The sequence below is a fragment of the Ruditapes philippinarum genome, unplaced genomic scaffold, assembly GCF_026571515.1.
Source record: "Ruditapes philippinarum isolate M1 unplaced genomic scaffold, ASM2657151v2 ctg2369_1_1_1_1, whole genome shotgun sequence".
In the NCBI taxonomy this organism is placed as follows: Eukaryota; Metazoa; Mollusca; class Bivalvia; order Venerida; family Veneridae; genus Ruditapes; species Ruditapes philippinarum.
The window spans coordinates 88,257-101,273 of NW_026852303.1; the positions used below are offsets into that span (position 1 = coordinate 88,257).

The following is a 13,017-nucleotide window of genomic DNA, read 5'->3' on the forward strand; positions in this document are numbered from 1 at the left end:
TATATCAGCTTTCCACGGTATATCAAAATTCTGAAAACCCCTGCATGGTTTTTGAGAACATTCGAGGTCAATTTTTTTTCTCATAGCCTGGGCCGAGGGGAACGGTACACACTCATTTTTCATAAGAAGCGATTTCTAGCAAGTCATATGTTTTTTGTCAATATTTCATAGAATAATACATGTTAAATCTGATATATTTACTATGTCCAATGTATCGAGTGAATGCAGTGATGTTTTAGCATATTTTCAAAAAGTTATGTTGAAATGGTACGGAACACACTGTTATTTCATAAGATACTGTACACACACTCACAACTTTTGTCTTTGAAATAATTCTAAAAAAATATATGAAAATTTAATTTAAATTGTAATGTGAGTGGTTTTTTTTTTTCATAGTTATACAATTTTTTTTTAAACGGGAACCCTGGGACCTGTTTTGCAATGTATCATTACATGCTTACAGTTTGATGTAAACAGGATTATTCAAAAAATAAAATAAAAGAACATTTTGAGTGTACGTCGCGCAAAATTCGATTTAAAATGTTGTGCAAATAATATTTGGCTATAAGATGTTAATTTTTTAGGGAAGGATACGAAAGACATTCAAAATTTATGTTCTGTTTTGTTTTTCATTTGATATAATTATCTATATTTTTCGGATTATAAAACGAATTGTGAAATACATGGGCATCTGTTATGTCCGATTATTTTTTTATTCAATTTATGTGTTCGAATATATAAATGACTGTCTAAACTTAGTATGAATATAAAAAAACAAGAAGATAGGAGTAAGTTGAAATAAATGTTCTTTGCAAACTGTTGTTTAAATAATCGAATTTGAAGAAAAACGTTGGTTTTGATGCAAGTGGATATTTAAATTCACAGAAAGTTTATTTTTCTGCCACATAATATTTGGTATGAATCATCTGCCAGGGTCCCAAACTAACTGCATGTATTTAAGTTATCAAATTATCTACATATAGCCAAAGATATTCCGCAGTTTTACGTGAAATCAAAATTAAGAGCTGGATAATTTGAAGAATTCATACGGTAACAAGGCCTGTTATATAACGTAATGTAGATTATACAAGGTAACCTTGTTACATATACATGTAAGAAATTTTGGTAAAATTATGCCTATCTTGGACTTTCTTAGTTTCTTTTTAATAACTCACGAAACTTATTGTCAATGACCAAATTTCATTTAAAGATGCTTTAAAAACATGAGTTCATGGATATGTGTGCTTGATTTTTGTTTTTAAAAAAAATGATATTTTAATAATACCCATTTTGTCAATCAAAGGCTTTGGATTTGGAGGCTGCGTTCTGTTTATATACTACATGAAGTAGGTATAAGACCACAAGTGACTTCAATGTTTCGATTTTTCATGTGAGAAAGTTTTCTAGGGGGCGTGGACGGTAGTTTGCACTTGACAGTACCGTCCATGAACAGGCTCAATTAAACAGAGCCTGCAATATTTTCAATTTTGTCTTGTTTGGCTTTCTTTAGGGATTCTTATTTGTTCTATTCTAACTACCGTACAGAACGTCGGTCGTTCTACTCAGGTGCCCGTTCGTACCTTTATTTATACCCAAAGGGGCACTTGTAAAACTGGAAAGTCGCCACATGATCATGTCAGTTTTGGTGAGACGTGAAACCAAATCAAAAATGACTCATATTACCTGAATTAAAAGTTATTTTTAAAGCTTCATGTCTTTAAGCATTAAAAATTTAAGCAATGGCAACTACATTTGTATTTCTTTAAGTCGTCAGACCAAACAAATAATGGTAGCGAAATTTCAGACTCTGGTATGCTTATTTGCAAAATCAGAAAGTAGTTCGAACTCCTTGAAGCAGTTAATTCCCTTTATAAGTATTTTAGAGTACTTATATTAAGGGGAGATCACTGCGTAAAGATTGTGAAATGACAGACGCATTAATTTTCAAGCATTCTCGGGGGAAGATAAAAAAGTTCCCGATTGGTCGAAGGTTACAACTATTGTGTAGTTCTTTACAGATATAAATGTAATATTAAGCTCCATGATTATTTACATCAGTGTTAAACGAAAATAATAAGGGTTACAAACTCTAATTAGAATAATATGGTTTTCTTCAGGTTGTTATTTAATAAGTTCCCCTTGGTCGAGGGGTTACACGCTCGTTTAAGAAGAGAGATGCCCTGAGTTCAAATCCGAGTTAAAGCAACTTATGTTATTTTTTTTGTTCATTTTTTATTATTTATTTTATTTATTGTTTAAGCCAAATAAACATTGAATTGAATATCAATGTTGCAATTAGCCTTATAGCCAATTTACTACAGTTATGACACAGGAAACAGCATTAGTGGCACTATACAAAAACAAAATTGGTTTGTAATCTAACAACCTTCACTTTTCTGACATTATGAGACCCAAACAAATTCAGCACCTTCTTTGATTTAATTAAACATGACCAAGATTTCGAAAAATTTACCCAGTGACTAACTTATTATTAACAAAATATAAAAACATATGTAATGTTATCAAGTAATGATACTTTTCAGCGATTTAGGTCATGACCTTGTTTTATTTTTTCAGGATGAAGCAAAACAACAATAAACAACAATAAACACAGCATTATACTAACACTTTTCTATAGAACAATCATTTTAAACGCAACCACATGATTCTGTGAAGATCGAAGTGTTTAACATACCCTAGGTGATTTTAAATAGGACAATAACATTGAAGTTGTAAATGTTAAGGTGATCTCTTGAAATATAATGCACAGATACATCTAAACATTTAAAGTAAGCATAATGATACATTGCAAAACAGGTCCCAGGGTTCTTATTTAAATAGATAAAATGTATAACTATGAAAAGTAATCACTCACATTATATTTTAAATTAAATTTGCATATATTTTATTTTAGAATTATTTCAAAGATGAAATAACAGTGTGCTCCGTACCATTTCAACATAACTGTTTTGGAAATATGCTAAAACGTCACTGCATTCACTCGATACATTGGATATAGTAAATATATCAGATTTAACATGTATTTTTCTATGAAATAGTGACAAAAACCATATGACTTGCTAGAAATCGCTTCTAATGACAAATGAGTGTGTACCGTTCCCCTCGGCCCAGGCTATGAAATGAAAACTGTACTCGAATATTCTCAAAAACCATTCAGGGTTTTCAAAATTTTGATTTACCGTGGGTAGCTGATATAATTACGGATACTCTGCGCCTTATCTGATAAAAATCGGTTGAGTAATAAATAAGTTATGAATAAAAAACCTACCTGAATCAGGTGAAAAATCGGCGTGCTCCGTACCGAAAAGTCACGTGGTATGGCCACACTGTGGTTTACGTTCCAAAAAATGTAAAATCTTAAATATTTCTGTCAAGGAATCATACGCTAATAATCATAAACATATTTTGTTTTATGCACTGTTAATTTTTAAAAACAGCTATATACTGCCATTATGCATGACAATGAATCAAAATGATTGTATAAGCGATCGGGTAAAACATAAAAATTTAGTAAGCCTATTTTTCTATATTATATTCTATATGTTTTGATCAATATATTCATATAGAAGTATATGAAATAATTTTATCATTAGGTCCGTTTCTGAATATAACGGCTGTGCGATTAACAAATGGAACAGGGCTAAACGGCGGTAGGGCAGAAATCAAAGTTAACGACACATGGGGAACTATTTGCGATTCTAATTTTGATAATAGAGATGCGGAGGTGTTTTGTAATATGCTTGGACTTAAGTAAGTTGTTTAACACTGTATTATAAGGGGAAAAAATGGAAAATCGTGATTATTTTGGATGAAAACTCGTGTAAAATAACATTTGTAACACAATATAATTTGAACATACCTATGGGATTTCGTCAACATCCTCTACGGCTGATACAAGATTTGCTATTATATATATTTCCTGGGAATATCTTCCCAAATATTTCAAATGTTAGAGAGATGACAACAAATTGTAAATAAGAATTATACCAGTTTGTTTTGGAAATGATTTCTTAATCAGTAGATATTTGTGATTTATCATGTAAATGTTTGCCCTTTACAAATGATACAAATATGCCGCAATTTAAATATATTGGAATAATCAAAATTATTGTTATTCAAAAACGTTTTAGAACTTCAAATATAGTTCTTTAATAGTTAAGAAACCTTTATATATTCGTACAAATAATGTTCATTTATACTTTTGTTTTGTCGAATGTATTCGAAAATTAAATATAGAAATTGTAATTGAAGGCAGCAAGAATGAAGTTTAAGTATTTCTTTTTAAAATTACTAGAGCGTGGAGATTTTTTACCGGGGCATTGTATGGAAAAGGAGGTGGGCCGGTTTATATTGATCAACTTTTCTGTAACAGTTATGATGTTGTTCTAAGTGATTGCCAGTATTTGTTTCTTAATGAATGCAGTCATAGCAGAGATGTCTCTATAGTATGTTATGGTAGGTCATTTAATTGTTTCTGTTTCTTATTAAGTCTGATCCTTTATTATTATTGCACATCGTTTCTTTTGCTTTATATCACATTTCTACGGATGCTTCTAAATTCAAAATGTTACCATTTCATGTTTAAATGTTAAATTCTGCTCAATGCGGTGCTAGGGGTGTGGACGGTAGTTTGCACTTAACAGTACCGTACATGAACAGGCTTTATCAAACCGAGCCTGCAGCATTTTCATTTTTTCCGTTTTAGACTTTCTTTAGGGATTCTAATTTTCTCTACTTGATAAAGTACATCTACAAACTGCTTTTTTTGTGAAATATAAATATGATTTAAAATGTTTGCAATTTAGGAGTCTTTATTTTATGCTTTTCAGTGGATTACTGATTTATCCGTGAAAATTATATTTGATAATTTCACAGTGAAAATTATCAAAATATAATTTCACACTTTTCAATGACGAAACTACCTTTTTAAGATTTTCCCCATGTGGTACCTCAATTTTATTTTTGCTGACTATTCCGACAATGTCAGGCTGTTTAAAGAAAAGCAAAGCTGAAATTGATAAATAACTTATATGTCACAAGTAATAAAAAGAAGAAAATTTACAGTTAGTTACTTCAATTCATTCAAGTTACCAATCACCAAATATCGTCTCTTTAATTTTTTGTTTCATTTTTACAGTCTGAAAAATACATTCCTTCAACATGCAAAACTGCTCTTGATGACATTTGGGAATATTTAAGTATCCTACGAGCAATAACTGCCGTATGCTTTATGAAAACTTGAAAAGCAATGGCAGCTTTCATTCGAAGAATATGTAAACAACCACAACCCAGCTTTCGTAAGGCTTCCAAGTTTTCCAATTTCCTATCCACTTTTTTGAATGTTTACACATCTGTCAACACTTATTTATTGTCTGTTACAATCCTCCAATAAGTTTTCTTTCTTTTAAAAAGGTGTATGACTAACAATCCAAATGATATCCCTCTGAATCAAACACAATTATTTTCCTCCAGTGAAATACACAACTTTGAAAAATAGCGGCCGCTTACATTTAACATAGCCAGATCTAATATAAATTCGCAGTCAGTAACAGAAATATGGATGGATGGTTGGACTTTTTCTCCTACTATAATTGTTTGTTTTTATTATATAAACAAGCGATCAGACATATTTTTTTAATAAAATGAATACTATCGCCACCATTTAAAGTTAATTGTGGAACTTATTTTTCAGCCCATGACTTCTTGTATTTAATAAGAAATTCGACTTGTTTGAGGCTCTAAATGGGGAAAACAGATTTTAATATTAACGTAAATATTAAGGAAATTTCGTTTTAACTTGTTTTTAAGCATAAAATAAAAAGAAAATGTGTTTGTTTGTTGTGTAAGATGTAATTTTATTTCATCTCGTGAACTTTAAAAACAGTATTCTCACTCGTGGCTACGCCACTCGTGAGAATACTGTTTTTAAAGCCCACTCGATGAAATAAAATTTCATCTTACACACAAACAAACAAATATCCTCTATATATTTCTAAGAGTGCTACAAAAAGTTGTTTTAGATAACTTATAAGTTCATCTTAGGGAATTCAGATTCAAGAAAATACTTAGTTGGTAAAAGGGTAATTTTATTCTTGTCTCGATTCCGTTTACGTTGTACATTTTAATGTTTATTGGTTTAAGTTGAAAAAAATTTAAATCTTAAATATTTCTGTCAAGGAATCATAAGCTAATTATCATAAAAATATTTTGTTTTATGCACTGTTATTTTTTAAAAACAGCTATATACTGCGATTATGCATGACAATGAATCAAATTGATTGTATAGCGATCGGGTAAAACATAAAGAATTAGTAAGCCTATTTTTTATATTATATTGTATATGTTTTGATCAACATATTCATATATTGGTATATAAGAGAATTTTATCATTAGGTCCGTTTCTGAATATAACGGATGTGCGATTAACAAATGGAACAGGGCTAAACGACGGTAGGGCAGAAATCAAAGTTAACGACACGTGGGGAACTATTTGCGATTCTAATTTTGGTTATAGAGATGCGGAGGTGTTTTGTAATATGCTTGGACTTAAGTAAGTTGTTAAACACAGATTTTGAAGGGGAATCAAATGGAAAAATTGTGATTATTTTGGATGTCAACTCGCGTTAAATAACATTTGTAACACAAAATAATTTGTACATACCTATGGGATTTCGTCAATATCCTCTACGGCTGATACAAGATTTGCTATTATATATATTTCCTGGGAATATCTTCCAAAATATTTCAAATGTTAGAGAGATGACAACAAATTGTAAATAAAAATTATACCAGTTTGTTTTGGAAATGATTTCTTAATCAGTAGATAATTTTGATTTATCATGTTAATGTTTCCCCTTTACAAATGATACAAATATGCCGCAATTGAAATATATTGGAATAATCAAAATTATGGTTATTCAAAAAACGTTTTAGAACTTCAAATATAGTTCTTCAATAGTAAAGAAATCTTTATATATTCGTACAAATAATGTTCATTTATACTTTTGTTTTGTTGAATGTACTCAAGAAATAAATATAGAAATTGTAATTGAAGGCAGCAAGAATTAGGTATTTCTTTTTTAAAATTACTAGAGCGGTGAGATTCTTTACCGGGGCATTGTATGGAGAAGGAGATGGGCCGGTTCATATTGATCAACTATTCTGTGACAGTTATGATGTTGTTCTAAGTGATTGCCAGTATTTGTTTCTTAATGAATGCAGTCATAGCAGAGATGTTTCTATAGTATGTAATGGTAGGTCATTTTATGGTTTCTGTTTCTTATTTAGTCTGATCCTTTATTGTTCTTGCACATCGTTTCAGTTGTTTGATATCTCATCTGCAGATGTTTCTTAATTAAAAATGTTACCATTTCATGTTTAAATGTTGAACTCTGCTCAAGGCGGTGATAGGGGCGTGGACGGTAGTTTGCACTTTACAGTACCGTACACGAATAGGCTCAATCAAACCGAGCCTGCAAAATTTTTATATGCTTTCCTTTTTTGACTTTCTTTAGGGATTCTTATTTTCTCTATTTGATAAAGTACATCTACAAACTGCTTTCTTGTGAAATATAATTATGATTTAAAACGTTTGCAATTTGGGAGATTTTTTTTTATTCAGTTTCAAGAAAATACTTAGTTGGTAAAAAGGTAGAATAATCAATAAACAGCTTTGATGAACATTAAGCTTTTTGTAATTATTTTGAACTTTTCCAAATAATGCAGTGAGTGAACGTTTAGAATTATTTCTGATTAGGCTTGTAAATAAAAGATCGTAAATAAAATATAGTCAGCGACTGAGTAACAGTATAGTGTTCTAACTCATTTTATTATTTTGTTTTTAATGAAGAGCCGTAACAAGTGTATTACCTTAACGAAGACTTGATGCTTACTTTTAATATATATTTTATTCATTTAAGAATGCGGGGAGCCAGACAACTCTCATTGGGATGCTGGATATTTTACATACAATGGTTCAACTTTGTATGCTGACTGCTCCTTCTATAAATCATATTTAGGCATATTAAAGATGACTTGTGACAATGTTACACAGACATGGCAAACAGAAGGAGAATGCCAAGAATATGGTATATAACAAATGTATTCAATGTAAAAACAAACAAATGTAAATGTAATGGAAATTATAAAAAATGAAATATCTTAACAATTTAATGTAAACATTCATGATGTATAGAATAAAAGAGAATATGAATACAACGAAGTTATGGCGTTATATTGATTATAGTTTGTTTTTGTATTATAACACAACAAACGGGAAAAGAGTTTTTGTGAGCAAAGAATAATGTTGAATTAGAAATTGATATTAAAGAAGAAGAAGAAGAAGAAGAGAATAACTTTTATTAGTACTAAAGCCCTAAAAAAGCCATTAACAAAGCATTAAAATATATATACATACAAAAAATAGAAGCATGGCAATACTTGACAAGAAGTAGAGATGGCATGTGTATTCATGAGATATAATTCTTTGGTCATACACTTTTTGCTGAATCACTGTGTCTTATAACACTACCAAACCAAAAAGCTACAGGGAACAAGATTAAACGAAGCGTGGTTTCACATGACATCTTGCTTGGGAGAGGCAGAATCATATTAATATATATATTATAAATTAATTATCTGCATTCAATTTGTTTGTCTTTCAGGCTATCCATTAGTTATCACTGAAATAAAACTGTCAGGGGGAAATTCAACTTCAAATGGTAGGGTGGAAATCAAATCTATGGACACTTGGGGAACAGTATGTGACCATGGTTTCGGTAAAAATGAAGCCGATACAATATGCACAATGATTGGCTTCCCGTAAGAAACGCTATCCTTTTCTTAATTGAATATCAAATACATACAGTTGAATATCAACAAAGGATTGATTCAATGCTTGACTACATCGCCTTCGAGAATGATCTATATCCGTTTCTATGCTTTGTAGAAACACAAGTACTTGAAGTCCTCTTAAAGATATACACACTTATAATTATATTTTTTATTATTTCTCTTCCTGCTAACAATTTACTTAAACAACATCATATAGGTGTAGAAGCTTGAAAGTCAAACGAAATGTAAGTATTCATTATTTTGTCATTTGAATCAAATGTGTAGCTTCATGAAGAAAAACGAATCAATATAAGCAAATATTTGTTTCCAGTCCTGCTGCCTCATTCCACCACGGCGCCTACTTTGGCGAAGGTTCTGGTCCAATATTTGTTGATGATTTACAATGTGCAGATAATTCTACACATATCAACAATTGTAGTTACGTCACCTATGATAATTGCTTTCACTTCAACGATGTTTCTGTTGTTTGCACAGGTAAATTAAAAAGCAATTCGAAATTTCATAATTAAAAATATGTCTGGCTAAACGAAAACAATTTAACATATTTTTACCAAGAGTATGCAAGTAATTATTTAAACAATCATCACGTACCGTTTTCCAAAGCAATTTCCCAATTGTAGACAAGTATAAGGGTTCGGAAAAAAGTAGATCCTTCCAGAAGAAACAAACCTTGTAAGAAATTTATGTATACACTATAAACATGTTTTGTTAAGTTCATAATGCCGAGCTTTTGCCTTAATTATATATTCTTGTATTTATTTCCGTTTTCATGGTTTTGATGTAGTTGATCAATTGATATGACAAGAAAGGCAAATAAAAGTCAGATTGAATAATGTTGTTAACTGTCTTTCAAAACAATTTGCCATTCGTTCATTTTTGTGTAGGTACAAATATACTCATTTTACTTTATTTGATTGTGTCTTTTCATGGAAAAGTGTACATTAACATTTTTTTACTTTTATGTGAAATGAATTAATTTAAAACATTGGTATGTATTGCAATGAGCTATCATAAAAAACTTTATAGAAATTTGAATTTAATAGTGTCATACTTGCATAGATTATAATGAAACATTTAAATAAAGATTTAATTTCCAGAATGCCCCTCGCCAAAGCCTACAAATGGAAGCATAAATTCCTCATCTACTCATTACCTTGCTGCTGTGACGGTCACGTGTGCCGACGGATACAATTTGATTGGTGATTCTGAAATACGTTGTGAACTTAATGCGACATGGAGTAGCAGTCCAACTTGCAAATTGATAGGTATGCCACTACATAATTAGCTATCTATCGAATTCGTCGTCGTTTTTATCAGTAACATACCACAGAAGTTAAATGATCTAGATATTCTTCTTTGAAACGAATTTATATAGGAGAAGTATCATGTAAAAAAAAACTACTAAAAGCGTTTTAATGATTTAAAATAAAAATAGGGCCCATAAAAAAGATTCAAGGCCGTAGCAAGTCCACAAAACATTATTAAAATTTAAAAACCCTTCAAGCTTTAAAAGACTGCAAAAAGGGGAAATTTAAACAAAAAAAAATTCATGTTTCCTTAATTTTTCCTTTAAAGACTGCAGGCCCCAAAAACCCTTTTTTTTGGATCTATTAACCAACATCTACCACACGGAATTGTTCCCTGGTTTCATAAAAAAGGATATAAATCAAGGGAAACTGATAAGTGTCAACCTAGTGAGGAATGGACGAAAACCCCCTGGCATATAAAGGTATAATCTTTGAATGTTTTTCTTCTCTTTTTTATTTTACTTTTGTTGACATTTAAAATCAGATATTTTTTGCAATAAAAAAATTAATTTTTGTGAAAAAACATTTTTTTTAGATTGAAAAAAAGATGTATGTAAATGAAATAGCATAGACACTATCTCAGTATATTATTATAATTGGAGCAATATAGATTTTATTTTTTGATGATTTTAATAAGGTAGTGGGTTTTATCTCATGTCTCTGTGTTTGGAATGATTGAACATTTTTATTTCAGATTGTGGTATACCAAATCTTGTCAATGCAGAGGCGACACTTTCCGAGAATAAAACAACATATGGAGAAACTGCTGTTGTTTCTTGTTATGATGGGTATCAACCAGGTGGTAGTTATCTTGTTTCCTGTTTAGCTAATGGAACTTGGAAAACCTGGCCTGAATGCACAAGTGTTGGTAATGATATTAGTAAAGGTTCTGGAAAAAAATAATTCGGTCTTTGAATTTAACTTGATCTATTTACTTATCTGGTTATGAATCAGAAGACGCTTTTTCTGCCAAGAATGTTGCTGTAATGGACATTTACTTTTCAGATTAATAGAAGTAAAATTCAATAAGGTAAAATAGAAACTTCTTTTAAAATGTCAATCATAAAACTAATCTAAATGAAATTTATACGTTTTCAGAACATTTATTTGACGATGCATTTTTTCATCTTTGAAACAAATGTAAATGTTTTAAAACTGATTCAGAATTAAAAATAGATTTCAAACTAATGCGTCTGATAGAGGGCGACCCGAGTATTGATGGGCAAGAAATAATAGTAAGTTTTGGTTCGATGCAAATGTTGCTACAGGCCATGGACTGTATTCTTAAATTTTTATTGATGAGAAACAAGGAATAAAATTAAAGTGTAAATTTGTTGTGTTGATTGAACTTGTATATCATTCTTAGATTGCGGGGACCCAACACCCAACCAAGGAAAATCAAATGTCACAGTGTTCACTTATGGCACTGTTGCTAAAATTGAGTGTGAACCAGGTTTCAATATATATGGTGATTCCATGATTATTTGTCAGTCCGATGGAACATGGAGTGATTATCCAGTTTGCGATACATCGGGTGAGTGTCAATTTTGTGAATGTCATTCTCAGTTTGAATAGGAATATTGTGTATAAGATAATACGAGTACAATTTTGGTAGCAAAACACATCTTGAACACGCTTTTGTCCAATGGATGAGAAGTTGAATCATTTTAATGATGAACAACATATCAAGTTGTTTTGAAAATTAAGTTTGTTCCAACCTTTAATAATTGGAAAGATACTGGCATTCATACGACATGCTCATCTCGACAGTTTTAGTCATTGCATTAGACATAAAAAGACTAAACTGTCACTAGACTTTACCTTTGATATTACTGCTGTATGGACGGAACAGATTCAGTATAGTTTAAAAGGGCGTGTCTACTCCCTTCGTGAAAACTTTTAACAGGTTCTTTATTTTAGCTCATGTGAAAGGTATTTTGTAGAATTTTCATTTAATAAATTTAAAAATATTTTTTGCCAATTTAAATTTTTTACGACAAAACTGCGATTTTCTCAGACTGCTTTTTTGTAAAATGGGTTTCGATTCTTGGCAAACTATTGGTTCAAACGTCGGTGATTGCAAAATGGGTTAAAATTGATTGGTCCGGGTCAAAACTTGTACAGAAAAAAGGGTGGGAAGAAAAGTTGCGTGTCGATAAAAAGGGATAAAGGAAATTTTTTTATATTAAAAGTGTTTTCGAAAAAATGGGAATGTTTATAAATTAAAAGGAAAAAGCTTTTTGTTTATATAATTTTCAATTTTTCTATATTTGTTTTATTTTGGTAAAATGAGTATATAAAATTGTCTTCAATGAATACTTTTTATTTTCGTTATTGTTCTTCTTTTGATTGGGTTTTACGTCGCACCAACACAGTATATGTCATATGCCGACTTTCCAGCTTGACTGGTTGAAGAAGACCTCGGGTGCTCCTCTGTCAGAAAAGCAGACACCTGAGAAGAGCCACTAACGGTCGGTAAGCTAGCTGGATAGCTTTCTCATGTAAAGACATTATTATTGGTCTCAAGACAATGAACCTCAGACAACAGTAAACAACAGTGCATATTAAGCAATTGTTTTAATACTATGTTTTAATAATGACATTTTGTCCTAATCAATAAAATAAAAGCTTTAAATTGACTTTTAACTATTTACATTTAAAACAATAATGTAATTTATAATATCTATTTTTTCAAGATTGTGGAAATTTTCTTTAGCAAAAGGAGAAGTGGGTTAAATTCAAGTATTTGTTTGGAGCTTGTGGGGGTGTCATGTGACCCGGATATGATTAAATACGAATGTGATAATTGCTTTCAAATGGGCAATGGTTTTAAATT

General features: G+C 30.7%; 1 protein-coding gene across 1 annotated transcript; it reads left to right on the forward strand.

Annotated features, from left to right (window-relative positions):
• Positions 1-2,323: 2,323 nt before the first annotated feature.
• On the forward strand, positions 2,324-11,715 carry LOC132755764 (scavenger receptor cysteine-rich type 1 protein M130-like; the record flags this gene model as incomplete). The annotated part of the gene is made up of 11 exons (XM_060746683.1): positions 2,324-2,369; positions 3,615-3,771; positions 4,316-4,476; positions 6,415-6,571; positions 7,114-7,274; positions 7,941-8,108; positions 8,685-8,841; positions 9,185-9,348; positions 9,972-10,139; positions 10,876-11,049; positions 11,548-11,715. Coding segments are annotated over exons 1-11 (1,681 nt in total), but the record flags the coding sequence as incomplete, so codon positions are not given.
• Between the last annotated feature and the right edge of the window lie 1,302 nt (positions 11,716-13,017).